At 50.9% G+C, this 25,370-nt stretch overlaps 10 protein-coding genes across 10 annotated transcripts; 6 read left to right on the top strand and 4 right to left on the bottom strand.

Moving 5' to 3' along the window:
- Positions 1–22: 22 nt before the first annotated feature.
- Positions 23–1,385, top strand: NUU61_006060 (uncharacterized protein; the record flags this gene model as incomplete). Its single annotated transcript, XM_056656588.1, has 2 exons — positions 23–138; positions 257–1,385. 2 exons carry the CDS (start codon positions 23–25, stop codon positions 1,383–1,385), a joined length of 1,245 nt encoding a protein of 414 aa, XP_056509388.1.
- Positions 1,386–2,142: 757 nt separating this feature from the next.
- On the top strand, positions 2,143–4,483 carry NUU61_006059 (Hsp70 family protein; the record flags this gene model as incomplete). The annotated part of the gene is made up of 4 exons (XM_056656587.1): positions 2,143–2,709; positions 2,787–3,719; positions 3,780–4,218; positions 4,284–4,483. 4 exons carry the CDS (start codon positions 2,143–2,145, stop codon positions 4,481–4,483), a joined length of 2,139 nt encoding a protein of 712 aa, XP_056509387.1.
- Positions 4,484–5,058: 575 nt separating this feature from the next.
- On the bottom strand, positions 5,059–5,888 carry NUU61_006058 (tubulin-binding prefolding complex subunit GIM3; the record flags this gene model as incomplete). Its single annotated transcript, XM_056656586.1, has 4 exons — positions 5,059–5,251; positions 5,407–5,474; positions 5,596–5,727; positions 5,871–5,888. 4 exons carry the CDS (start codon positions 5,886–5,888, stop codon positions 5,059–5,061), a joined length of 411 nt encoding a protein of 136 aa, XP_056509386.1.
- A 945-nt stretch (positions 5,889–6,833) lies between these two features.
- NUU61_006057 (autophagy-related protein 27) lies at positions 6,834–7,971 on the top strand (the record flags this gene model as incomplete). Its single annotated transcript, XM_056656585.1, has 3 exons — positions 6,834–7,095; positions 7,170–7,677; positions 7,770–7,971. 3 exons carry the CDS (start codon positions 6,834–6,836, stop codon positions 7,969–7,971), a joined length of 972 nt encoding a protein of 323 aa, XP_056509385.1.
- A 1,314-nt stretch (positions 7,972–9,285) lies between these two features.
- NUU61_006056 (uncharacterized protein) lies at positions 9,286–10,947 on the bottom strand (the record flags this gene model as incomplete). Its single annotated transcript, XM_056656584.1, has 4 exons — positions 9,286–9,429; positions 9,521–10,336; positions 10,626–10,808; positions 10,885–10,947. 4 exons carry the CDS (start codon positions 10,945–10,947, stop codon positions 9,286–9,288), a joined length of 1,206 nt encoding a protein of 401 aa, XP_056509384.1.
- A 1,831-nt stretch (positions 10,948–12,778) lies between these two features.
- Positions 12,779–15,573, top strand: NUU61_006055 (ATP-dependent Clp protease ATP-binding subunit; the record flags this gene model as incomplete). Its single annotated transcript, XM_056656583.1, has 2 exons — positions 12,779–14,617; positions 14,656–15,573. The coding sequence occupies 2 exons, from the start codon at positions 12,779–12,781 to the stop codon at positions 15,571–15,573; spliced, it is 2,757 nt and encodes a 918-aa protein (XP_056509383.1).
- A 1,033-nt stretch (positions 15,574–16,606) lies between these two features.
- On the bottom strand, positions 16,607–18,192 carry NUU61_006054 (uncharacterized protein; the record flags this gene model as incomplete). Its single annotated transcript, XM_056656582.1, has 6 exons — positions 16,607–16,614; positions 16,675–17,143; positions 17,225–17,290; positions 17,358–17,488; positions 17,563–17,741; positions 17,870–18,192. 6 exons carry the CDS (start codon positions 18,190–18,192, stop codon positions 16,607–16,609), a joined length of 1,176 nt encoding a protein of 391 aa, XP_056509382.1.
- A 1,056-nt stretch (positions 18,193–19,248) lies between these two features.
- Positions 19,249–20,573, top strand: NUU61_006053 (F-box protein; the record flags this gene model as incomplete). The annotated part of the gene is made up of 2 exons (XM_056656581.1): positions 19,249–19,672; positions 19,735–20,573. The coding sequence occupies 2 exons, from the start codon at positions 19,249–19,251 to the stop codon at positions 20,571–20,573; spliced, it is 1,263 nt and encodes a 420-aa protein (XP_056509381.1).
- A 1,593-nt stretch (positions 20,574–22,166) lies between these two features.
- Positions 22,167–23,010, top strand: NUU61_006052 (uncharacterized protein; the record flags this gene model as incomplete). Its single annotated transcript, XM_056656580.1, has 2 exons — positions 22,167–22,512; positions 22,853–23,010. The coding sequence occupies 2 exons, from the start codon at positions 22,167–22,169 to the stop codon at positions 23,008–23,010; spliced, it is 504 nt and encodes a 167-aa protein (XP_056509380.1).
- Positions 23,011–24,177: 1,167 nt separating this feature from the next.
- On the bottom strand, positions 24,178–25,106 carry NUU61_006051 (uncharacterized protein; the record flags this gene model as incomplete). The annotated part of the gene is made up of 2 exons (XM_056656579.1): positions 24,178–24,625; positions 24,709–25,106. The coding sequence occupies 2 exons, from the start codon at positions 25,104–25,106 to the stop codon at positions 24,178–24,180; spliced, it is 846 nt and encodes a 281-aa protein (XP_056509379.1).
- Between the last annotated feature and the right edge of the window lie 264 nt (positions 25,107–25,370).

The following is a 25,370-nucleotide window of genomic DNA, read 5'->3' as shown; positions in this document are numbered from 1 at the left end:
GATCTTAGTTATTCATTTCGCCATGGCATCCGACACCAATCAGCCTCCGCACGAGGATGGCAGCTGGGCTGGTGACTTCGACCCTTTTTCAGATCCCGAGGAGCGAAGGGTTCTTTTTGCTGCATTTGACTCATTTAGGTGAGTGTTGTCACATACATGGGAACATAATTTCTCAAGTGACCAGCTTTGGTACTCCATTGATTGCGTCTCTACGCTTTTTTACTCTACTATTACATGTCTACTAACGAAACCATAGGCAATACCGGCGAACTGCCCATATGAACACTACCCATCGTCGCCGACAGGCGTTCTACGCCCTGCCCTCGGCGCACTGGCAAATGCTGGCAGAGCCACCCTTTTCTATATTGGACAACTTGAATAAGGTCGACGATGCGATCGACACCAACGCCGAGATCGCCGATGCGATTGTAGCTGTGGGCTTAGACTCCTTTGGATTGTCTGCCAATCCGGACCAAGATGACCCCTGTAAATACTGGCATGGAACGGCTACAGCAGGAGACGTGAACAAGGCGCATTCGACGATCCGCCAGTTCTATCGCGACTGGAGCTCCGAGGGAGAAGCGGAGCGCGCAGTATGCTACGATCCTGTGCTCCAGGATCTCCGAAACGAGTTCCAGACGCGACGCGACTCCGGCGAGCAGGTTCGTGTACTCGTCCCTGGTGCCGGTCTGGGGCGATTGGTGTTTGAGATCTGCAGGGCAGGATTTGCCGCCGAAGGGAACGAGATCTCGTATCACCAGCTCTTGGCCAGTAGTTGGGTGCTCAATCACACCGAGGGGCCCGGCCAGCATGCGCTGCATCCGTTTGCGCTGCATTTCTCCAATCTCCATTCGCGCACACAACAACTGCAGCAGGTCCAGATCCCCGACGTACACCCAGGGTTCGCCATGCAACAGGCCGCCGAATCAGGACCTGGTCAGGGCTTCGGGACCATGTCCATGTCCGCGGCAGACTTTGTGGTTCTCTATACACAGCCCACCAACCACGAAACGTTTGACGCGGTAGCCACCGTCTTCTTCATCGACACCGCGCCTAATCTCATCCGATATATCGAGGCAATCCGCAATTGCCTCAAACCCAACGGACTCTGGATCAATGTCGGACCACTGCTCTGGCACTTTGAAGACGGCAACCCCCACAGATCGACCGAGGGGCCAGAGACCGAGGGGGCGGGCATTGGGGAACCGGGCAACGTGGAATTCACTGAAGACGAGGTGTTGTGCCTGGTCGAGCGAATGGGATTCCGCATTGAGGCGCGCGACGGTGATCGGCGGCCGTGCGGCTATATCCAGGACCCAGACAGCATGCTTGGGAATTTTTATTTTCCGTCGCACTGGGTGGCTCGAAAGTCGCTTGGGGCCTAAACAGTCTCCAGAGGGGCCGGAATCACAGCAGAACCAGCGTCGAAAAGGGGGCCTTGATTATTCCCTCCACATGGCCCTTTCGGTTGATTGGGGGCCGAAAAGTGGCTTCGGGACAAAGAAACGCGGATTTGGGTCAGCCCGTCGCGTTCCGTGGTTAGTGGGAGTCGAAGAGGGAAAAAAACATCGCGACTTCCAACACACAAAGAGAAACGTGCAAGTGTGTGTTGTGATATACCAAGCGAACTAGACTCGTGTATTGAGCGATGTATTGAGTCAAGCCACAAGTGTATCTTGTATCCCGCATGAGTTCGACTTCATACCTAAGCAACTTAGCTCGTTGACTCCAGAATTCAGGAATCAAAACAAAAAATAGAACAGAAAATCTCCCCCAAAGTCCAATGGCGCAAGACCGATTCTCTCTTTCTCTCTTCAGCTTGGACCGTTGCTAAGTATAACTTCGATCGTCAGCCTCAAGCCCCAACTCCCTCTCTTACTCTCTCTTTTTCTTTTTCTTTTTCTTTTTCTCCCTTTTTTTCTCTTTATTCTTTGATTCCCTTCTCCTCTCCTATGGACACTCTGGTCTCCGAGGGGTAAAGAAAAAAAAATACAATAAACCTGTGATTCTCTGCTTATTCTTGAATCTCCACCCCGGCACAGCCTGTTTCTCTCGTATCAGCCTCAGCCCCCCTCTTTCTCTCTCTCACTCTCTTCCTTTTCCCTTCTCTCCCTTTAATTCCTCACCCCCCGGTCGCCGCACATGGACCTCATGAGCGCTCGACTCAAGTCTTTTGGCTTCAAAAACAAAAAACAACACACCTCCGGATCCAGCACTTCTCATCCTAATCCCCTGGTCGTCACCCCCTCCAACGGTACATCCCCCAGCTCCCCACCCTCCGGCCACAGTTCGTCCACAACGAGTCTCCCAATGAATCCGCAATCGCAACTCGGTCGCCCCCCGAGTTACTCTATGGGCCGTCCCACGAGTCCGATGGCACAACAATTCAGTCAACACCCGCCCCCACTCAACACCAACATTCACTACTCCCAGCCTGGCGTCACCCAGCTCAACGCACCACCCTACCCGGGGATGCAGCAGCCCATGCAGGGCATCCAACAAACCATGCCTCAGCATCAGCCACAGCCTCAGTACCGCAACCCCGCCATGGAGATTGAGGCCGCCAACCGCAGTAAGGCCCAACTGATCGTCGGTATTGACTTTGGTACCACTTTCTCTGGTGTCGCATTTGCCTTTGCGACCAACAATGAGGCCCGCGAGGACATCATCACCGAGTGGCCGGGTGCCGGTACCCATACTAAGCAAAAGGTAAATTAAACCCTCCTGTAGTTTTCTTGTTTTCTTTCTTTGATGTCTCATCGACGCTAATTTCTCTTGGCTGCCAGATTCCCACTGTCCTCTACTACGACCAGTACCAAAAGGTTGTAGGATGGGGCCCTGACATCGCCGATGCCCTCGCTCCCACTGGATACCCGAAGCCTGGAGTGCAGAAGGTCGAATGGTTCAAGCTCCAGCTGATGCTCTCCGGCAACACGTATATCGACCCCATCAACCTGCCGCCGCTGCCCCCGGGCAAGTCAGAAATCGATGTCGCCGCCGACTATCTTTTCAAGCTGCGACAGGCCATGCGCGCCCAGCTGCAGAAAACCCTGGGAGAGGTGTTCACTCGTGAGGAACGTAACATCCGGTACTACCTCACTGTGCCTGCCATTTGGAACGATGCTGGCAAGGCTGCGACGCGTGCGGCCGCCATCCAGGCTGGTTTCTTGCGCGACGAGAATGACAACCGCCTGACACTAGTCTCGGAGCCTGAGGCGGCTGCCCTATTCTGTGCCAAGACCGGGTTGTTGAATTTGAAGGTCGGTGACGCTATCCTGATCGTGGACTGTGGTGGTGGTACCGTGGATTTGATTGCATACGAGGTCGAGGAGGAGCAACCGTTTAGTGTGATGGAGTGCACGACAGGATCTGGAGACTCGTGTGGTTCAACAGCCCTGAACCGGAATTTCAGCAACATCCTCCGGGCTAAGATTCGCAAGATGAAGCTGCCGGATGGCTCTCGGACAGCGGGGAAGGTCTACGCCAAGTGTATTATGGACTTTGAGAACCGCATCAAGGCCGACTTCCGTAACAACGGTCAAAAGTGGGCCGTGGATGTCGGTATCGAGGCCGACTTCCCCGACGCCGGTATTGAGGAGGGCTACATGACCTTCACCAACGAGGAAATCCTGCAATGCTTCGAGCCTGTCGTTAACCGCATTCTCGAGCTGGTTCGGAACCAGATCATCGCCATCCAGGCCCAGAACCGTCTTCTGCAGGTAAGATGACCCTTTTTCCCCTACTCTTCTCCGATATGTCAAGCTAACGAGATTTGGTAGAATGTCTTGGTCGTCGGAGGATTCGGTGCCTCGGAGTACCTTTTCCAGCAGATCAGACTCCACGTCCCGCCGCAGTACCAGTCGAAGGTGGTTCGCCCCATGGACTCAGTTGCCGCCATTGTCAAGGGTGCCGTCACAGCAGGTATCACGGAGCGGGTGATTACCCACCGTGTTGCTCGTCGCCACTACCTGATGGCTACTCTGCAGCCGTTCAAGGAAGGCTACCACCCGGAACAGTACCGAGTGCCCAGTCTGGATGGGCGGGACCGGTGCAAGTACACGCGCCAGATCTTCGTGCAGAAGGGCGAGCGTGTCAAGATCGGCGAGCCGGTCAAGGTCAGCTTTTTCCGCCAGGTCGCACCCGGTGCCACCCTCATGTACGAGGACGTGCTGTACGCCTGCGACGAGGATGTGTGTCCTGAATACACCAAGGATCCTCGTAAGTGCCAAATACCCTTGTTCAAACAAAGTTGAAGCCATTGCTTACCCACTTTTTCTTCACAGGCATCAAGGAGGTCGTCACCCTCACCTCGGACCTGTCGCGCAAGAACCTTGAGACCGATTTCGAGCGCATGGACACGCCCCAGGGCATCTTCTACCGTGTCTACTTTGACATTTACCTCACCCTGGACGGCAGTGAATTCAGCGCCGAGCTGGTCTGCCAGAACGAAATCATGGGTCGTTGCCGGGCCAAGTTCCGGTAATGGCATGCGTCCAAAGCGAGAGTCACCGAGAATCAAAAACCAAAAATGCACAGTGTGGGGATCCTCTATTCCACCCCGGTCGAGGATCAGAATGGTACGACATATTTGAAGATAAGACGGGCATCACCGGTGAGGTGTTTGCCTGGGCCGTCGACCACTCCCGACTGACTGAACAGCAATACACTGGAGAATGGGCGTTATTTTGATGATTCATGTCGAATCCTTGTCCTGAATACATGCCACAGTGTGCTTTGTTTTCATTTTATTCTGTTTATCCTTTTTTTTTTTTTTTTTTTTTTTGTTGTTGTTGTTTCTTATTATCTGTTTTCTATTTGGCGGATCCCTTTTCTTTCTCTTTTTCCATTTATCTGGTTCTCTTAGATACCTCTGGACTTTTTTTATTGGTTGATTTCAAATGAGATTTACGAGCTGTGTTACCATATTGCACTTGAGGCTGCAGATTGTCCAGGCATAGGTTACTAGGTATACTATGTATGATATCGGCAACCCTGTACATCAATTCTTTCTGGAGATAGAATTCTTTTTGTTAAGACAGACAAGTAAGAGAGGACAACTCAGCTCTCCAGGTTAATACTCCTCCCAAACCGCGCATATAGCGCCACCTTGAGCTGCTGCAGCTCTCCGCGCAGCTCGCCCAGCGAGTCCTCCAACTTCGATACGTCCGAGTCGATCTGCTCTGTGGATGTGGAGAGCATTGACTGTGCGTCGGAAAGGGGGAGTTGGAAGAAAGAATCCCCGATTTTGTAGCTGCGACATGAGCAGATTGTGTTAGCATCATACTTATTCTTTTCTTTTCCCTTTTCATTTTTGTCTCCTTCGTGAGGCCCCCACCTCGAGGCGCTAGAGGTGTCTAGGAAAAGAACTCGAAGTAGGAAGGCAACAGGGGAAAGTGAGCTACTTACGGCACCAGCTCGTCCTCGTCGGCGAGTTCCAGCTCTGTGGAGACTTCCTCGAGGTCTTCCTTGTCTTTCTGTGGAACTGGTCAGTTCCACAGTTGTTTTTAATATAACAAAGATGAAAACAAGAAGGTGAAAGATGTGGCGAGATAATAGCCGGAGAATCACCCAATTGAGTCAAAATGTTGAACATACCTGCTTCGCCTTCAGCTGCTCCTCCAGCACTGTCTCCCGCTGGTGCAGCCGGCTAAACCGATTGATCTTGTCCTGATCTTCGCGACGGACTTCATTCTCGTCGCCTGTGGTGCCTTCGTCATCTTTGGCAAGCTGGATGTTTGGATGTTAGATTTGGGTTGCTCTGCTCTGCTCTTCTCATGTCCCCCTCTGCGTGGGGTTTGTTACGTGGGGGGAGATAGAGAGAGGGGCAGGAGCTGGTGACGGGAAGGGGTTGCTCAAGGCTCGTTACTTACCATGCGCGGCTGCATCATTTTGAAGGCTGTGGGGGTTCAGTGGTTTACAGCACTGGGAACTGGAGGGCTACTGGAGATGACTCGCAATCGCTGGGGTCTGCGGTTGGAGTTGGATGGGTTTGAAGTGTGGTGTGGTCCGTGCGTGGTGGACCACGCGAGATGGATGTTGATGGACTTGTGTCCTTTGGCCAGTAGTAACATTAAGTAATTAATGAAACCATTTTTGCTTGCAATATATTTTCCCTCTGATAAGCCAGATTGGTGGTTCATCTACAGGCGACATGGCTAGAGCAGAACTGTGGAATCTTAGTCTTGACTGTATAGGCAACTCTATACTTGGTGCCGACAGCCAACTATGTGCCATTTGGAGGTGACCGCACTCTATATTAAGTAGCTGCATCGCCCCAACACTACATATATTTATGTTCTTCTTTCCGATTTCTAGAGTAAATTCCAGCCCCGAAGAGGAGAGGAAACCTCCCTATTTCTATGCAGCGGCACTCAGCTTATCCGGCCGAGTTGTTCTATGCAGTCTAGAAGCAAACGAAATGATATTTGACCAAACCCTGAGTGACTATAGAAATATTGCCAAATCCCTTCGCTGTAATTGTTATAAATTCTATTAGTCCTTTGCAATTCCTCCCAGCATGAGTTTACTGGTGGGTGACATCATCCTAGCTGGGGGCCTGGGGAAACAGGCAGAAACTCATCCCCAACTCGCCAGCGGCAGCAGTGCTATCCTTATCTTTCATACTTCTCAGCGCTTGCCGGTGGTGCATCCAGGAACCGCCGTGTTACTAACCTCATCATCGCCGATCAACCCTTGCCTCGACCAACTGGTATCTTCGATAATACCGACTCCGCCTCGTGATCTGCAAGCTGTCCAGCTTCCCTCGCCCTTCCCGCATCGTCCATCGCATCTCCCTCTCCCCTCCCCCAAGCTATAATCCTGCCATTTCCATCATGCGAATAAAATACAGCGACATTCCTCTGTTCCTCTCCGCGCTCTTACCCAGCCTGGCCTCGGCGTCCGGCTTCGACTGCGCCCACATCAACACCGACGGATACAAATACGACCTCAGTCCTCTCAAGGGCGTGCATGAAGTGTACCATGTTGAGGAGACGGAACAATATGTCACAAATACGAGCTATGTGCTGAACATCTGCAACATCCTGAAGGGGTCCGCGATCCGCGGTGATGCCAAGTGCGGGACATCCAAAAACAGTGCGTGCCTCAACCCCAACCCCGATTGATTCCCGCCTCTTCATCTGCTGACTGCATTTCTTTCTGTCTGCTAGTTTGTGGATTTGTACATCGAAATGCCAAGGACGGCCACGGGAGCAGCACGTTCGGCTTCCCCATTGTCGGCCTCGACCATCTCGGCCACGGCTCGAAGGATCCCGAGGTGACGCGGCTGAAGAAGATCGACGCTGATCGTGAGGGCCTGCTTGTGAAACTGGCTGGTGGAGAATACCGCGAGGACTTTGACAAAGGCAAGACCAAGAACGCCGGTGCCACCATCGAGTTCAAGTGCGATCCGGACCGGTCTGGGCTTGAAGGCCTGCACACGACCCTCGAAGACCCCGATCCGGCGAAGCGGCTGCGGCGACGGGCTGGGAACTCTACACAAGGTGACGACGCCAATGCCGGAGACCGCAGCCTCCAGTTCAAGAGCTTCGGTCAAGATGGTGATTCCTACGTGCTGAAGCTGGACTGGCGCACGCGGTACGCCTGTGACGACTACCAGCGTACCAAGGGGAGTGGCGGGTCCGGCCACTGGGGGTTCTTTACGTGGCTGATCATCATGTAAGTGCGGCTACATTTATCCGCAAATCCTGTCTTTGATATTGCTGCGTGTAATCATTTTGCCCAACTCACTAACCCGGGCCTGCATCTAGTGCCTTCCTGTTGACCGCCGCCTACCTCATTTTTGGCTCCTGGCTCAACTACAGCCGCTACGGTGCTCGCGGCTGGGATCTCCTCCCTCACAGCGACATCATCCGCGACATCCCCTACATCTTCCAGGACTGGCTTCGTCATGTGATCAACACCCTGCAAGGGACGGGGACGGGTTCTCGAGGCGGATACAGCGCGGTGTGATAAAAAGCCTTGTCTACGATGTTGTTCTTTTTCTTCGTTGTCGTTTTTTATTTTTGGGGGAAGGGGTATGGCCCGCCTTCCTTTTTCTGGGAAGTATAGCCAGGGTTCTGTAGTTCTAGTACTTGCAGGTCGGCCTGTAACTGTTGATTGGATGCCTTGACGATGCTAGATGCTGGATGCTAGATGCTGGATTCTTGATGATGCTTGGTTGACTGTGGGATGTGCAATATACAGATGCCCTGGTTTCATGCCTGCCCTTTGTGGTTTATATCAATGCCGCAGCTAGCCTGACCCTAGATGGTGTGGAACATAGAAGCCGGACCCCTGACACCTTTCTCGGGGGCAGAACAATAAGCAGGACCCTCTAGGATGCCTATTTATCAATTTTCTGTTTCAAAAAAGAGTCTCTCCAGGCTTTGAGACTGACGCAACTAGCTGCCACTCCAAGGATAGGGATTACAGTTCCTCTTATGTCCTAGGCATTTGGACCACGCCCTTTATGAATCTGGGCCATGTTATTCTAAAATAAGTGAGTATATCTTGGCTGGTCTCTGTAAGAGATTCAAGGATTGAAGGCCTTACGGGTGGTTTAGCAAAAAAAAAATATTTACCTTTAACGGTAGAGTATTATTTCTTTTCTTTGTGGCCTACGATGCAATTTTGGTTCATTCAAAAATACACTCGAATATCGACTAATTCCATTGTAATTAGATGTTAATGGGGATTTTCTATGTATTTATCAATAAACAAGAGACAGATGGTGTTTCCTACGTCTGGACAGGCGATTTCCCAAATAGGAAACCCTACTTACATCCACCAGCGCCTCTCCCGAGTCCCAAGTTACACATCGTTGCACTGCTACTTTACTTATACATAACTTATACATAGTAAACACAGGGGTCAAATCAGTCAACCCGAAAGATATAATCGTAATAATCGTGATAGACACATCAATCTGCCAACACGCAAAGCAAAGTGGAGCCGATAGGCGATTAGATCGCCGACATAGACGAGCACAAAACAACAGAAAAAAGCGGCAAAGCACAAAAGACAGTCGGTGAAGACAAGAGCACAGCATGCAAGATCGTCATCAACCAATCCCCGCAAAGGCCCCCCCGATGGTATGAGACGGGGCGGAGATGGCGTCATCCGGCCTAAATCGTTCTCATACGCAATTTCGTAGAAAAACATGGGGATACCCCTTGGTCCCCCCTGTTGACTGCTCTCTTCTCTGCTTTCCATTCTCCCACAAACCCTCTCCCCCTCTTTCCTTCCTCCTGGATTCTTCATAATCTACACAGCCTGTCCAGCAGTCTAGACCTTCACGGCAAACTGCTTCAGGTGCAAGTAGTCGGCCATGTTGTCGTCGACCGTCTTGCGGATGAGAGCGGCTGCCTTCTCGCCGTACTTCTTCTGCCATTCGGCGTCGAATTCCTCCTCGGTCTTGGCAGGGCGTTTCTGTTATCAAGCACGTTAGCCGACACACTCTTTGGCTGGTTTACTCTCCTCATTTGTCTCTGATTGAGACGTCTCGGACAGCTTAACTTACTTGAGTTCTCGCCTCCAGACCCTTGGACTCGATCGCGTCGTTATGGAACCCACGCCATTTCTCAAATGCCGCCTTCGCAAACGCATGATCTTCCTCCGTGTCCCACCGCAGCATCGCCGGGCTGTACGGCAGGCCAACACTACGGCAAAAGGCTTCAATGGTCGGCGGCGGAGTGTCCAGCATGTCGTCCGCGTCGATCACACAAATCTCGTGGACAGTGGTCTGCCCCGTCGATTCCGCCTCCGCGTTGAGGTCAGGCCGGGACGCCACGCGCGGTCCGACCAGACCCTCGCCGCGCAGGTAGTCAAAGTGACGCCGCAGCTCGTCATACCCGGCCTCGAGGGGATCATAATCATAGAACCCCGTAACCTCGTCCAGAGGCGGGATCGTGCACCGGAAATACGATGGCACGCTGTAGTGCGGGTCGCGGATCAGGAACGCAAAGTGGAACTGCTCCTGGATTGCACGCGGCATCACCGTCGGATTCCTGGGTTCCGCTGGCGTGTCATACGGGTAGGGCTCTTTGCTAGCCCCGTTGGTGTCGCCATGGTGTCCGTTGACGCCGTTGGCGGCCCCGTTGGTCACCGCGCCATTCGAAGTGCCGTTCACTCCGTTGGTGGCTCCGTTGACTGGCGCGGTGGAGTGGCCGTTGACGTGAGCGGTGCCGTTCACGCCATTGGCCGAGTGGTGTCCGTTGAGGGCTTCTTCAGTCCCCACCCCGCGCTTGATGCGTCGCAACGATGGCGCAACACTCGCGGGCTTGCCGCTCGGCGGAAGCAGGTAGTGGTCGATATCCTTGATGAAAACTCTCTTCCCCTGTTTGCACGGTAAGTATCCCCTCGGTGAATCAAGCTCAAGTTACGCGTGACGGAGGTCTAGGACCATCCGGTGCTCTCTCTCGGCCTTTGCCGCCATGTTTTATCAAGTGCACTGGGAAGGAGAACGCTAGGCTTTTGAAGGTCCAGCTTGAAACAGAAGAAAATGAGGGCAATGAACTGGCAGGGGATCTTCCCCCGTGGTCAATCCGTAGCGGAGACCCGGGGAGCATTTACGTCAAAGAAAAAGAACAGAAGGAAAGACGGTTTCGCGGGAAAAAGGGTCGGACCTCAGAAGCTTCACGATCAATCCTCTCCAACACGGTGCTGTAGGTCGACTTGCTGAACCCGCTCTCCAGACGGGCCTGTTCGTCGTGGGCAAACCGACCGGAGAGGCGTTCGGGGCCGTAGTAGAAGGCGTCACCGAACGGCTCATGGACACACTGGATGGTGTCGCGTTGAGTCATGAAGACCTACTAACCGTCAGCGTTCGCTCAGACAGATCTATGAAGGAAATACAAATCAGGAAAATCATTCAGAATTTCATACCCGTTCAAAAGCCGTCGAGCATGCTCGCGGATGCGTAGCTACGAAGATCGGCTTGTCCGACATCCTTGCAGAAATTCTATGCGCCTGCAGAGATTCTCAAGGATTTACAGTAAGAGTTACCCTGCACGAACCACGCGATGCAGGGGGATCAGGAACCGAAGGGGATAAAACGAGAACTCAAAAGGCAATCGTCGATAAACTCGTGGAGATCGAACGGTTCGATCAATGAAAGCTGAGATGATGCAAATATTTCCCCCACGAGCCGTTGAGATTTGGCTCGGTTAAGAAAAAAAATCTGTGATCGACTAGCGGGACAAGCCTTAACAGACAAGGCCCCGGTAGCCTTCAGCGAATGCGAGGGATCCGAGATGAGTTCAGATGGAGCAGCGATGGCGTGAGAGTGGAGGAATCAAAGGGACGGGGGGAGAGAAGAAAGTCTTTTATATGAACAGAGAGGGAAGGAGGAAACCGGCACAGGAGCGCGAACCGGCTTTTTCCTCAAGAGAGCCTCGGGCGGTTGTCGAGGTACCGGCGGTTGATTACCATGGAAAATGCAAAATGCTTATTCAGGGCGTATGTGTCGGACAAAGTCCTTGAAAGATGAGGGGAATAGATTGAGATCTACCTGCGTTTTCCCTGCATTGTACACAGTATGTCGCAGGGCATGAGGACGTGGGTTGCCTCGACCCTCAATTCTAGCAGTAGCTTCAACACTACTAATCGCTGGCAGCCCCGCAGGAACGTTGCTTCTATTTTCTTTTTCCATTTTCACGCATACCCGCGCCTCCATCCCACGGCGGGCGAAAAGTCTAGGGCTCCTGCGATCCAATCGGGAACGCACTGGTGGGCAGCAGGATGGATCGATCTCCATGTCTGGACCTGCCGACTCGGATCGGAGTGTCCACTTGTCCACGGTCTAGTGTTGTCTGAGCTGCCCTTCAAGCTGAGACCATCTCTGCAAGAGTCCGGCCGAAGGCAGATACGAAACAAAACCCGGAGACACGGGAGGGGAAGGGGGGGATTGAGGCATGTTAGTTTCTTTTTCTTTTTTCTTATTGTGCTTTTTTCTTTCGTTTTTCCATCCTCGGCCGAGTTCCCCTCTGGTGGAGGTCTGATCCCGGGTTGCGACGGGAGCTCGAAACGAACTCTCCATTCTCATTGCTCTGGGCTTGTCCCGCTTGACGTCATGAACTGGGCTCTGGGATAATTTCCGTCGGCTAACGTGGGAAACACGGATAAGATGGCATGACCAGAGACATGCTACAATTGGGGAGAGAAAGTCTTCATGATCGTGGAGATCAGATGGCTTGGTCCTTAGGCAGGCGTCAGTCGCACTGGGTCATACTGTACTTCCAAGTCTCACCGATCTGGATTTCCCCGAGACTCTTCCTAAATCATGACTCCACCACATGGGTCACCGCACGCAACGCGGTGTGCAACCCGCCAATGAAGGGCATTGGATCAGGATTGCATTCACGAGTCCACCAGCAATGTGGAGGAAGAAAGCTCGGGATGTTCCACGGTTTCCTGTTTTGCGCGATTTAAATCTGAGTCAGGGCTGAGTCATCAAATTTATCATGTGATCGTAACTCAATCCAAAATAGATCGATACACGTGACTTTGAATCAGTACGTGTCATGTGACGAAGAGCCCCGCAGCTTCTGGAAGGCGGTGGAAGCGTCTCGTGGCGTCATGCATTGGGAAGCAGCTTCGGGCATCGCAGCCGTCGCGAGTATATGAGCCCACTTGCATCATTGACGGGCCTCGTCTCATTTCCTTGTTTTGTACTCATCACAACCCTCCTACCTTCTCTCTCACTTTTTTTTTTTATCCCTCTAAACAATTTCTACCGATAAACCTCGACTGATCTCTCAACCCCACCCTTCCGTTCAACATGAACGGCACACAGTTCACAGACCGGGCCAACAAGGCTTTGCTGGACTCCAGCGGCCTGGCCGAACAATACGCACACTCTCAAATCCTCCCTATTCATCTAGCCGTCTCACTTCTCAACCCTGCCCCGGACGACTCGGAAGACGGGCAGCCTGCCGGCCACCCCTCACACGATGGCGCGTCGATGCCGCTTTTCCGCCAGGTTGTCGAGAAAGCTCATGGTGATCCTCAGCTTCTTGACCGATCCTTGATGAAGCTGCTGGTCCGCCTGCCGAGTCAAGACCCTCCTCCGGAAACCGTCAGCGTCTCTCCTCAGCTCGCCAAAGTCATCCGCGCCGCTACCGACCTGTCCAAGACTCAGAAGGACAGCTTCGTTGCCGTGGACCACTTGATCCAATCGATGGCCCAAGATCAACAGGTCCAGCGCGCTCTAGCGGATGCCAACATTCCTAATATCAAATTGATCGACACTGCGGTTCAGCAAATCCGAGGCACGCGACGAGTCGACTCCAAGACGGCCGACTCGGACAGCGAGAACGAGAACTTGAAGAAATTCACCATCGACATGACCTCCTTGGCTCGCGAGGGTAAAATTGACCCCGTCATTGGCCGAGAGGAAGAGATTCGCCGAGTGATCCGCATCCTGAGTCGGCGAACCAAGAACAACCCCGTCCTCATTGGTGAACCTGGTGTGGGTAAGACCACCATTGTCGAAGGTCTTGCCCGCCGCATCGTGAACGCCGATATCCCCGCCAACCTGGCTCAGTGTCGTCTGCTCTCTCTCGATGTCGGCTCGCTGGTTGCTGGCAGCAAATATCGCGGCGAGTTCGAAGAACGCATGAAGGGTGTCCTGAAGGAAATTGAAGATTCCAAGGATACCATTGTTTTGTTTGTTGACGAAATCCACTTGCTCATGGGTGCGGGATCCAGCGGCGAAGGTGGCATGGATGCCGCCAACCTTCTCAAGCCTATGCTGGCCCGCGGCCAGTTGCATTGCATCGGTGCCACGACACTTGGCGAGTACCGCAAATACATTGAAAAGGACCAGGCCTTTGAGCGCCGATTCCAGCAGGTTCTTGTCAAGGAGCCGTCGGTTTCGGAAACCATCTCCATTCTTCGTGGACTTAAAGAAAAATACGAAGTCCACCACGGTGTCAACATTCTGGATGGCGCTATCGTCACCGCCGCCACCCTTGCATCTCGCTACCTGACAGGCCGTCGACTTCCCGATTCTGCGGTTGATCTGATTGACGAAGCCGCTGCCGCTGTTCGTGTCACTCGGGAGTCTGAACCCGAGGCTCTCGACACTTTGGAACGAAAACTGCGACAGCTTCAGATCGAAATTCATGCTTTGGAGCGCGAGCAAGACGAGGCGTCCAAAACTCGCTTGGAGGCCGCCAAGCAGGAAGCAGCCAACGTCACCGAAGAGCTACGACCCATGCGCGAAAAGTACGAGAGCGAAAAGCAGCGCAGCAAGGAAGTGCAGGACGCCAAGATCAAGCTTGACTCCCTCAAGGTCAAGCGAGACGAGGCGGAGCGCATGGGCGACACGCAGACAGCTGCTGACCTTGAATACTACGCCATCCCAGAGACCAAGACCCTCATTGAGCGACTGGAAGCCGACCGGGCCAAGGCCGATGCCGAACGTCGCGCTAACCAGGGCGACACTGGTGAGGCTTTACTTGCCGACGCGGTTGGCCCTGACCAAATCAATGAGATCGTCGCTCGCTGGACCGGCATTCCTGTCACACGACTCAAGACTACCGAAAAGGACAAGCTGCTCAACATGGAAAAGTATCTGGGTAAGCTCGTCGTCGGCCAAAAGGAGGCTGTTGTCTCTGTCTCCAATGCCATCCGTCTGCAACGTTCCGGTCTCAGCAATCCCAATTCTCCCCCAGCTTCCTGTTCTGTGGTCCTTCTGGCACGGGTAAGACTCTGCTCACCAAGGCGCTGGCCGAGTTCCTCTTCGATGACTCCAAGGCAATGATCCGCTTCGACATGTCCGAGTACCAAGAGCGCCACTCGCTGAGCCGGATGATTGGTGCTCCGCCAGGCTACGTCGGCCACGACGCCGGTGGCCAGCTAACAGAGAGCCTGCGGCGCCGCCCCTTCTCGATCCTGCTGTTCGACGAGGTCGAAAAAGCCGCCAAGGAGGTGCTGACTGTTCTCCTGCAATTGATGGATGACGGCCGCATCACCGACGGCCAGGGCCGAATTGTCGACGCGAAGAACTGCATCGTCGTCATGACCTCCAACCTGGGCGCCGAATACCTGGCCCGGCCCACGACCCGAGACGGCCACATCGACCCGCAGACCCGGGAGCTCGTCATGGGCGCACTCCGCGATTACTTCCTGCCGGAATTCCTCAACCGAATATCCAGCACCGTCATCTTCAACCGTCTCACTAAGAGGGAGATCCGCAAGATTGTTGACCTGCGCCTCGCCGAAGTGCAGAAGCGGCTTGATCATAACGGTCGCAACGTCCTCATTCAGTGCACCGAGGAGGTCAAGGATTATCTCGGTGCTGCGGGCTACTCCCCTGCTTACGGTGCTCGGCCACTGGCTCGTCTTATCGAAAGTGAGGTTCTCAACCGCCTGGCGGTGCTTATTCTGCGCGGCAGCATCAAGGACGGTGAGCCTGCGCGGGTTGTTCTTCGCGACGGACGCATCGATGTCCTTCCCAACCACGACCTCGACTCCAGCAGCGACGATGAAGATGAAGCCATGGTGGACTCGGACGATGCGGTTGCCGAGATGGAGGATGGTAGTGGCGATATGGATCTGTACGAGGAGTAAATGACTCCTGTGCAGTGATGAAATGGAACAAGTAAACAAAAAGGGGGGCGTTCATTTTGAACATACCGAACACGACATGATGATCATGATTGTTTTCTTCTGCTTTCTTTGGCATGGCGTTGGATGCTTTGATGACATTTGCATTTGTGTTCTTTCAATCTTCTTAGACTTGCTTCTCTCTGGTTTATGGGAGGCCAGTTCAATCCTGTCAATTAATTACAGATAGCACAAATGTGACCTTGAGCCTTGGGCCCTCGGTACCTGCATATTCTACATCCCAATTGAACTGTAGCACTTAACAATAGACAGTATCGCCATGAACCACCAGTCATTCCCAGTTTAGTCTCTAGAATCCCTCTGCTTCAATCAGTCAACCGGAGTTTTCTCCCCCCCCCCCCCCCCCCCCTTCCCTTTCTCAGGGTGGACACTTCCTGTAAAGGACAGCCACTTGTTCAATCCAAGTTTTGATATCGGGTGCATCATCCAGGGTGAGCAGAGAGTACTCCGGGCAACCAGGCAGAACGGTGACCCCGGTAAACGCATGGTCCGGTGCAAAGAGAATCAGATGGCCATACAAGCGTGAGATTCCCATTAGCCTCCACCGCGACGGCGTAGTACTCTTCAGGCTGGATGTGGATGTTGTGAAGGCTGGGGGCTATTTGTGTTGCCGAGCCTCTATTTTAGTGTTCAAAAAACCAGTTGAAATGGGGTTTGTCAATCCCAGCCTCCAAGCCTTGATTCATACAACGATAACGCATGAATAAATTTATATTATGAGTACATCTAGTAGATTAAATATGAAGCTCAATTATACCTCATTCACAGCTAAGTTGATAGTATTTATTCTGTTATCTCATTATATAAAAAGCGTAACCCTTCGGTTCTGTTCATCTTCTCTTATTCTGACATCTCTCATTCGAACCCTTCACGCAAGACCAAGAAAACTGGACGCGGGTGCTAGTCTTGGAGTCGACATAGATGCTGAAACCATCATGCAATCTCCCTGGGACTGAGATTTCCTGCGACCAGCGAATCATTTCGCTTTGACATCGTTAGCCAAATCGAGTGCGAAGATTTCCTAAAGTGGCGATGAGATCTTACCTGCTGCGGTTGCAGTTGGAGCGGGAGTATACGCTGCTTGCGTCGCCCCATGCTTAGCTGGCCAGGATAACAAGTTACTCATGTCCGCAGTCCATGAAGCAATCGGATATCTTTTCGTCAGTTGGCTCAAAGCAGCAGTCTCCTCAGGGGTGGCCTTTTTGTTTTCAGTTGCCGAGGAGTATCTGATAGACATGACATTCGATGCGTGGTTCAACCGGGATGGAACATAGCTTTCCATGAAACTTGAATACGCAGGCGCCCATCCACCTTGTGGAGCCAGTCCCGGACAGTCACTGTTAGGAGGACCATCAAACTCATCGCGTAGGTATTTGTAGATGCGTGCGTTGGTTGTCTTGAACTTGGTGTAGACATCTTCCATGTTCAGCATATCATAGACCATCGCAACGTGGTAGAGTCCCTTGATCTTTTCTTTGAGCTTTCCACGCTGAGAAAGCTCTCCGCCGAACATCTGTTTGAAAAAAATAAATAAATTAGAAATCAAATCGCGAGCTGAAAGGCATCCTATCCCAATAGAAGACCTTTGACGTACATTGCCCTTCCAATCGTTGACCAAATTATCGAGTACGATAAATTCCGGGTGATCCCAGCTAGGGAGCTTGATTTTGATGTCAGAAAGACCAGTGCCACTGGAGAACAATCTTTTGCTTGATGGAAAAGGATACCTGATTAAAGAGATCTTGTGCCAAGTTGTCATCAGAGCCTGGGGGGAATAACTTGTCGTTGAGGTCTTCACAGGAGATTTTGTTGTTCTCGATCAGCGAAACCAGGAAAGCCGGCAAAATTTGCAATTCGTCTTTTTAATTGTGATTGACTGTTAGCAATAACTCTTTTCGTGTTGTGGTCCCCCAGCCTGATTGGAATACTCACAGACATGCTCAGTAGTCACGTATGGAGGATTATTTGTTCCCATCGCGCCGTATTTGCTCTTCTTCTCATCGAAATGTGTTTTTTTAGTTAATTTATCCCAGTCGGGGAATACAGTCAACTCCGGGACAGCGCATTGGTCCTCCTTGAGTGGGACGATATATGCGCCTTTCAATTGATCCCTGAAGGTATCCAAGATTGTGCCGGGACCTGGGTGCGGTGGGTACGACACCCCGTTGTCATTTCTCAACCTCAGCTTGCACGAGCCGAAATCTCGCCAGCCTTTTTCCCGCCTGCCGCCTCGTCGCACCAAAGTGCCGGGCCCTCGGCTGTTATCGACCGCGCGCTTGCTATCCGCAGTTTGTACGGGGAACAGATAGCAATCTCCGTCTGATGCTGCCTCCCCCGGGGCTTCACTGCTCCCGGGGCAGGCATGTCACTACCACTGCAGGCGGTAATCATAGAGCATGCTGGGGTGGTAAAGGTCGCGGTGGTCATTCCAGCATTGTTGACGCCATAGCTGGTGGACGGAGTGCAAGAAGAGGTTTCCGTGATTGTGCACGAAGGCACAGAGGAGCCATACGAGGTTGTGACCAAGTAGACGAAAACCCCTAGGGGGCTGAGAGACCTCATATTAGAGGTTTGTTAGAGTTCGTTCAGTAAGAAAGAATTAGAAGATAGATCAGAGAAGATTAAGACTAGCAGTACAGTGAAAGAAACGCGGCTCCCAAAGGAATCTTTGAATCATTAAATAACAAAAAAGTAAAATGAAATGAAAAATAAAGAAAAGGAGAAAATGCCGAGGACATGAATCGCAACGAGGCGTGAGGGCGGGATGATAGGGAGATGGATTTAGTTCCCTAGAGTCAGACCCACAGTTTCAGTTGTTGATCCTCCATATAAATACGGACTTTCTTATATTCGCAAATTCTATTCTTCTTTGTCTTCTTACTCCATGAATTCACTAAAAGAATCAACAAAGTAGTAAAGGGTCTTCTGTAGCTAATTCGCTTTTTTCTAATATCGATATTTTTTTTTAAACCCTTTTCATATGATCAAAGATAGCTATAAGGCTGTCTACTTTTTTACTTGTCAAGTATTTTACTGTCTTTTTGTATTCTATGTAGAATTTAATTTATGGAGTTCTAAATCATTCGAATTATAAACAAAAAATTGTCGTAAATTAAGATAACGAACCTAGCGAATAATTTTTTTTTGAACTTACTAAAGGGAATATTACCCATAATCTTAGCTATTCTAAATAGCTAGCCATAGATTGTAGTGTGAAGTTAATGCCATAAAACGTTCGTTTTCGCGGTTGGCTGCTTTTTACACCTATATAAGGCGACTCCCAGTATAATCGATGGGTTTTATTTTAGTTGGTACATGGTAAAGAAGATACAGAATAAAAATTCGCGTATCTATCGTAAAGCGCGTATTCATGTGGAGAACGACCAGCCGAAAGGGCTATGGCCGATCCGAGGGAACGGCTATAAGAACGGCTATGTATAAAAAAATGTGGATTGCAAGGCCGCAGCCTCGCCTTTCATAAGTTTGGGATCAAAGCGAGATTTACATCAGAGCGCCAGCGTGATACTATAAATAAGTGGGGCTCTACCACACTACGAGTCAGGGCTTGATTCAGCCTCCTGTTAACCGCAGTGCTCTCCACCTTCCAACCCATTCCCGATGGAATCCTTTACTTCCCATCTCCTTGAATTACCTCCTGAGATCCTCGAAGCCGTTCTCTTGGCCCTTCCTCCATCCTCGTCAAGACTTGCCGCTGTCTCCTGCGTGTGCCGCAGGTTGCACTTTGTGTCTATTCCTCTGTTGTACCGATCGGTGGCTCTTCGTAGCCCCGAACACGGAAAGCAATTTTGTTGGACAGTGCGCCATGGCGCAGATGTGATTCCTCATGTGCGGGAGCTACAGATTCATTATCATGAGACGGATGATGAGTCGGATGACTGTCCAGAGGATCTCTATCCGGTCTTCACACAGCTGGTGAACCTGGAGTCGCTAGTGGTGAGGAGTGACTGGTTCGACCCCAAAACTGCTTCAAGAACCAGTCTTATATCCGGCCCCCAAGAAGTTCTCCCCAATCTTCGCTGTTGTAAGTATACGGCTCCACTGGCGTATCCCACGTATTTTAATCGCCGGGGCTAATATTGACAGGCAATTTGGGCTATGACTACTACTGCGATGGCTTTTGGGCACTAGATCCCTATCAAGCTCTCTTCTATCATTCCGGTCTACGCAAATTTGCCATTACTGGAGCTAAAGTGCAGGCAAGATGGCAGTATCTGCCGACACAAAAGGCAGCTCCCCGCTCGACTCAACTGGAAGAGCTCCAGTTTCTGAACTGCGACATTCCATCGTTTGAATTACAAGAAATGCTCCAATATCCACGTGCACTTAAGCATTTTACCCTCAAAGGAGAGACACCGATCCAAGGCTCTCATGGTCCTAGGATCGGCGAGCCGGACCGTATGAATTACATCAACGCCCTACACCCGCATTCCTCGTCGTTAGAGACTCTTGATCTGGATCTCTATCGTGAATGGGAATGGCCCGTCAAGTTACATGGTTTCACCGCTTTGAAGCAGCTTACCATCACGCCGAGAATGTTGATCGGTGATGATCCCGAAGGCCGCCCCAGGGCTGCTGCCGTGCCTCGGTGGGAAGACGTCCTCCCATCTGGTTTAGAAAAACTTGTATTTCGCAACGATGAGCCTGAGTTACCGCTTCTCGGAATCTATGAGACGGTTCGCGATGGATTTCTTCCCCATCTACGCTTATTCACCTGCGAGGTCCCCTCCAATCGCACGGATGACTCCATGGTTCGAGCGTATGAATGCACAGATGGAATTCCTTCTGCTCAAGCTTTTGCTAGGCTGGGTGTCCAGTTCTCACTTGTCCAGGTGCCTGATTCAACCGAAATGCCAGAGAACAAGGCATATCCATGTCAGTGCTGGATTTATAGGCATCGACCTGACGACAAGTATGCATGGTAATTACATATTCTATCTGAACCAGGATACCATTTCAATTGACAGTTCTTGGGGTGAAATAACGGTGTTTATTTAACGATTCCCTGATTTTATGCCCATTTCCAGGTCTTGATTTTCCCAACGGTTAATTATACTTTGTCTTCCTTTCCAAAAGCTCGGCATATTAGAAGACGTGAAACTTGAAGAGGAGAACAAGGATGCCCCTATTAACCAAATACCCCACGTAGGGGGGTTTGTGATTTTACACGAACTTATGCATGCGACAACCTCTGGAATCGATCATAGTAAGTGAACATCCTAGCCCGTATCGCAAGTGTCGATTATACCCTAACATCTTCTAGTCTGGGATCAGAGCTGGGATGATGGATGTGGTCATAAATGGGGATATGGATGGGGAAACTGCGTGGAGATGGCTCACATGGGCGGGGCAAGGTGGATTGCTGATACATATTCTTTGTTTGCATTGTCAATGTGGCTCTATGTCAACATTGACTGGGCTGGGCCTGACGGGAAATAAATCCTTTGCCAAGGTTTTTGATAGCGTGGTCTTGCTTCAGCATAACATCGGGATTCCACAGACTCATTGGAAAGGAAAAGATATCCACATTGTAGAAAGCTAAAATCCATACTGCTGAAAGCACGTCGTGCTGCTTTACAAAGATCGCATGCACTTGTGATGCTAAGATAAAAATTGTTTATATATATAGGGACGCAGACGCGATCAGGGTAAATCTTTAGGGCTTCAAGGAGTTCTTCACACAAGGTCGCAAATTTCTAGGGCTCGAGCGAGCCGTGAGCGCTCTGCCGCACAGACTCGAGACCAGGCTCCATGGCAGATAGAAGCTAGTATGCAGGAGGATTAAGTTGGGGCTACGGTGAAGTAATGGTCATGATAAACAATAACATTTGGCATAACTCTAAACTCTCCTAGCCCGCCCCTGGGGCCATCGAGAGCCCGGTAGGATTCTCAGAAGGGGTCTGAAACTGGGTATGAGACACTTCTCTTTCTCTTTCTCTTTATTGCCAGTGGGTAACCATATATTCAATATAGTCGGTCAGGAGAAACGCCAAATTTTCGCTCTAGCACGGTGATGTTTTGGTTCCAAGCGCTTTGGGCTCCTTTGTAGACATTTATAACTCAGAAAATTATATGTTGTACACATAGATCAAAAGTGAATATATTCGAAAACGTGGTTTCTGGTCGGGAATGGGATTGTAGCGAGTATCCCGCAAGGTGTGGGGGCCCGGGGCATAACTATAGCGACCATAGAGAGAGAAAAGGTTACAAGGTCATTATTGCAAGAATACCCCGTGCAACACTTAGAGATGCGTTTTGACAAACTTGCGACGTATCGCTGCCCAAAAACTTGGACCCCAAGTACATATCGAAGGTGCACTCCCCCCACTATGTCGATAAAGAGGGGCCACTAGTCAAGTTGCCCGGCCCTATTGTCCAGGAGGGCCGGCCCCATTTGCACCAACATGGCCCAAGAAATAAAGGGAATGGGTCCGACAATCGAACAATCGATTAAGCACCGAAATCTTCCTCAAATATCTTTCTGGCCTAAATTCTATGGTGTCATTGGCTCTATGATCATGGTCAGCCTGGGCCGGAAACTACAGCAGAGACCCAGTCTGTGGATACTATATCTGCTGAGCATTTGGGTGCTTGGGACACAAGCCAACTTTGTCGATGTGAATTCCTGCAGCAATTGGCGGCAATACAGCGATACGCGGGGAAACATAAGAAGCTATGGCAACAAATTGACTCAAGTCGAGAGCGCAGTCAGCGAGACTGCTAAAATGACGACCGAAGCCAGCCAGGCGATTGCCGCCGTCAAGGCCAAAAGAGCTGGATTTTTTGACCGGATGAGAACCCTCATGCTTTTCTTTGCTCTCTTCGGTGACGCTGGAGGACAGCAAGCTTGGGATGATGCTTACAGTACGCTTCTGTCCGATCTGGTCACTTCGCCTTGCAAAAGAAAAAGTCTGACAACCTTCGAGGTAAAACTCAACAATTGCAGCAATTTTTTGCAAATCGTCATTCTAGTCGAACGCCCCAAATATACTGCGGAGATGCTCATCTCGAGCTATTTCATATCCTTAAGGTTAAGGGTAAAAAGTATACGGTCAAAAACATCCCTAAGGGAGGCGAACGAGATGTGGTTGGCTTCAGATTTAGGGGTAAGTTGATTCCCTGACCTTGTTTTATTCATCCACTGGTTTATGCTAGGGCCCAAGAGGAATATTAGTATATTGATACCTATCTGCTTGAATTACAGATCCAATCCTCGCACGAGACCCTAATGCGAACCGGTGGTGGCCCGAAAATGAGCGACCTTGTGAACCCAGCGATGATCATTTTGCCTTGGGCGCTGACTTCAAATATGTGATTTTGTGCCATAAAGCACTGGAGCAGAACGGTGTGACGATTGCGTAGGGTTAATTGGGCTAGTTCCCGATATGCGACGTCGAGGAGGCGGTACCTAGAGCACTGGGCATACTTTACAAGCTACAGCGTGCTCCACGAGTTTATCCACAACCTTTTTCACCGTGAGTTTCGCCTAATGGCCTGAGAATATCACTATCGCTGACAGCGGCTTCTTTTCATAGTGCGTGATATTTCCCTGAGACGCCCCGCCTTCAGCCATTACAAGAATCGATGGCATCGTCTAGCCTACAAGTTCTATGCTGCAGTTGCGTTGTTATCTCAAAAACCGTCCGAAGTTGACATCAATGTTGATACCCTGGGAATGTTCATATTAGGTGAGTGGAAGCCCAGTTTGACACGATCCACCCGACACTATGGGTATAACTAATTGTTAATGATCTAAAGGACTTTTTATGAAGGCCTGTAGTTGGAGCGAGGGAACAGCTGAAAGTGCAGCACAAATTGAAGCCCAATGCCAATGATATCTGATGTTGTATACGAATATTTGTTTTCGTATTGAGGAATCTAGGTTTAGATCGCCTATGTGTCAATTGAGATCTATTTGATGTGATTTCATGAGATGACTACAATAGCGCTAAGTCAGGTATAAGCAAAACAGAATATACATATAACACGGCGGGCCAATTAAGACTCATTCTGCTGCTAATCCTGGGCCTGGGACTTGGCTTAGAAGGGTTCAAGTACTCTTTCAACGTATCCACAGTGCCACGGCTCCCCTATTTGAAGGGTTGTGGGCAACATGGCTGTTGGGCCGGTAGCTGCTTGTGATGAACTCTCCGATAGTCACAGGAATGCTATGATCTGGCTTATAAAAATTTCTCTCGAGTTTGCCTACAAAGGCTTTAGTATGCAACTTTGGTAAGATAGACTGAAGGTATCGGTTTGGGATCTTCGGAAGTTAGACAATCCACGAGGCGTATCAGAAGGTCTCATAAAAACCTCTAGGTCGTTCTACAAACTACTAGAGGAAGCTGGGGCCGTATACCATAAGCTGGCAACTCGAGCCATGCATTTGTTCCCTTTCTTTTAGCAATAGACTGGAGATATTGACTTTGTCTTCGCATGGTATCTTGAAATAAGATCTCAATTGATGCTTTATATGAATTCGCATACCGCTAAATAACAATACAAAAAGCGCGTTTTGCCTGACTCGGGTCACTCGTCGAGAATGGCACTTATAACCGTCCAGTCATCGGGGGGAGAGGTCTTGCCTTTGGTATCACGCTTCAAAAAACACCTATGGAAATGGTCGGAATCCCCGGGTGCCTCTTTGTCCCATGATACCCCTGAGCACTTGATCCTGCTTCCTGATTTATTCCAGTATAGACACCGGCTGACGCAGTCGTCCAGCGACGTCTCGTGAAACTTATCCGTTTCGATGGTGCTGTCGGCGCAAGCTTGTCCCGTGCACAAGTCAGTGTCGCATAGAGCAACATACGAGGTTTTGTGTAGGGTGAATCTTTTTTCGTTGGAGGCAGGGCAATCGACGTGATTGGGGGTGGGTGTTGGGGTGGATGTGGATGTGGTCGATGGGGATGTCGATGTCAAAGAGGAAGATGCTTTGTCCGAGGATTGATTTGAGTTCGGGGAAGAAGTGGAGTCACTGAAAATAGAGACTGGGGTCAGCTTCCCGTTCACTTCTAATGATACAGATGCGCCTGTGATATAAACCAGCAAAAGACTCACCTCGAGTTGTTATTCCTCGTCGCGAGTGAACCACCCACACCTCCCGCAATGGCAGCCGCGACAACAACCATCGCAACAATAACCCCAATCCAAAAGTACCGCGCCCGAATCCCGCATATTGTTTTCGGGGAAGACTTTTCCTGTCCAGGGGCCACAATCGATCTCCCACAGGCTGGCGGCATTGGCCCCTGAATATTTTCAGCAGAATAGGGGCGGGTATTGCGCTGGCGTCCGGCCCCGGCAACCATCAGGCCATCAGGGACGACGACCTCCAGCCCCGGCTGGGCGGGCGGATTTGGTTTAAAGTCGAGTGGTCCCATCGCAAGAAGAGATGGAGGGCAATCGTTGAGGAGATTGATCCATAGAATAGGGGAATGCGATGCGATGTTAAATCGCATGCGATGGGGAAATCCTCCCCCCTTTTAGCAGAGGGAGGAAGAGGGAAAGTAAAGCTTGGCAGGTTGCGTGCCAGCAGCAAGCTCTTCGTCTCAACTATTCATGTCGCAGGCTGCTCATTGGACGTTGCCCGGCGCTGGTCTGTGTAACTGTATCGTCTAGTTGGCCCAGCACGAATCAGAGACGCCCGAGAAGTGCGCTAAATCATTGTGGATCCCAGTGTTAGATGGTTGCTGCGGTTATCCCTCCCGAGGGTCCAAGTCAAT

This window comes from Penicillium alfredii (assembly GCF_028826965.1).
Source record: "Penicillium alfredii strain IBT 34128 chromosome Unknown utg000009l_segment0_segment0, whole genome shotgun sequence".
NCBI classification, from domain to species: Eukaryota; Fungi; Ascomycota; class Eurotiomycetes; order Eurotiales; family Aspergillaceae; genus Penicillium; species Penicillium alfredii.
The sequence above is the reverse complement of the archived record's forward strand: the minus strand, read 5'-3'. Positions and strand labels throughout refer to the sequence as shown.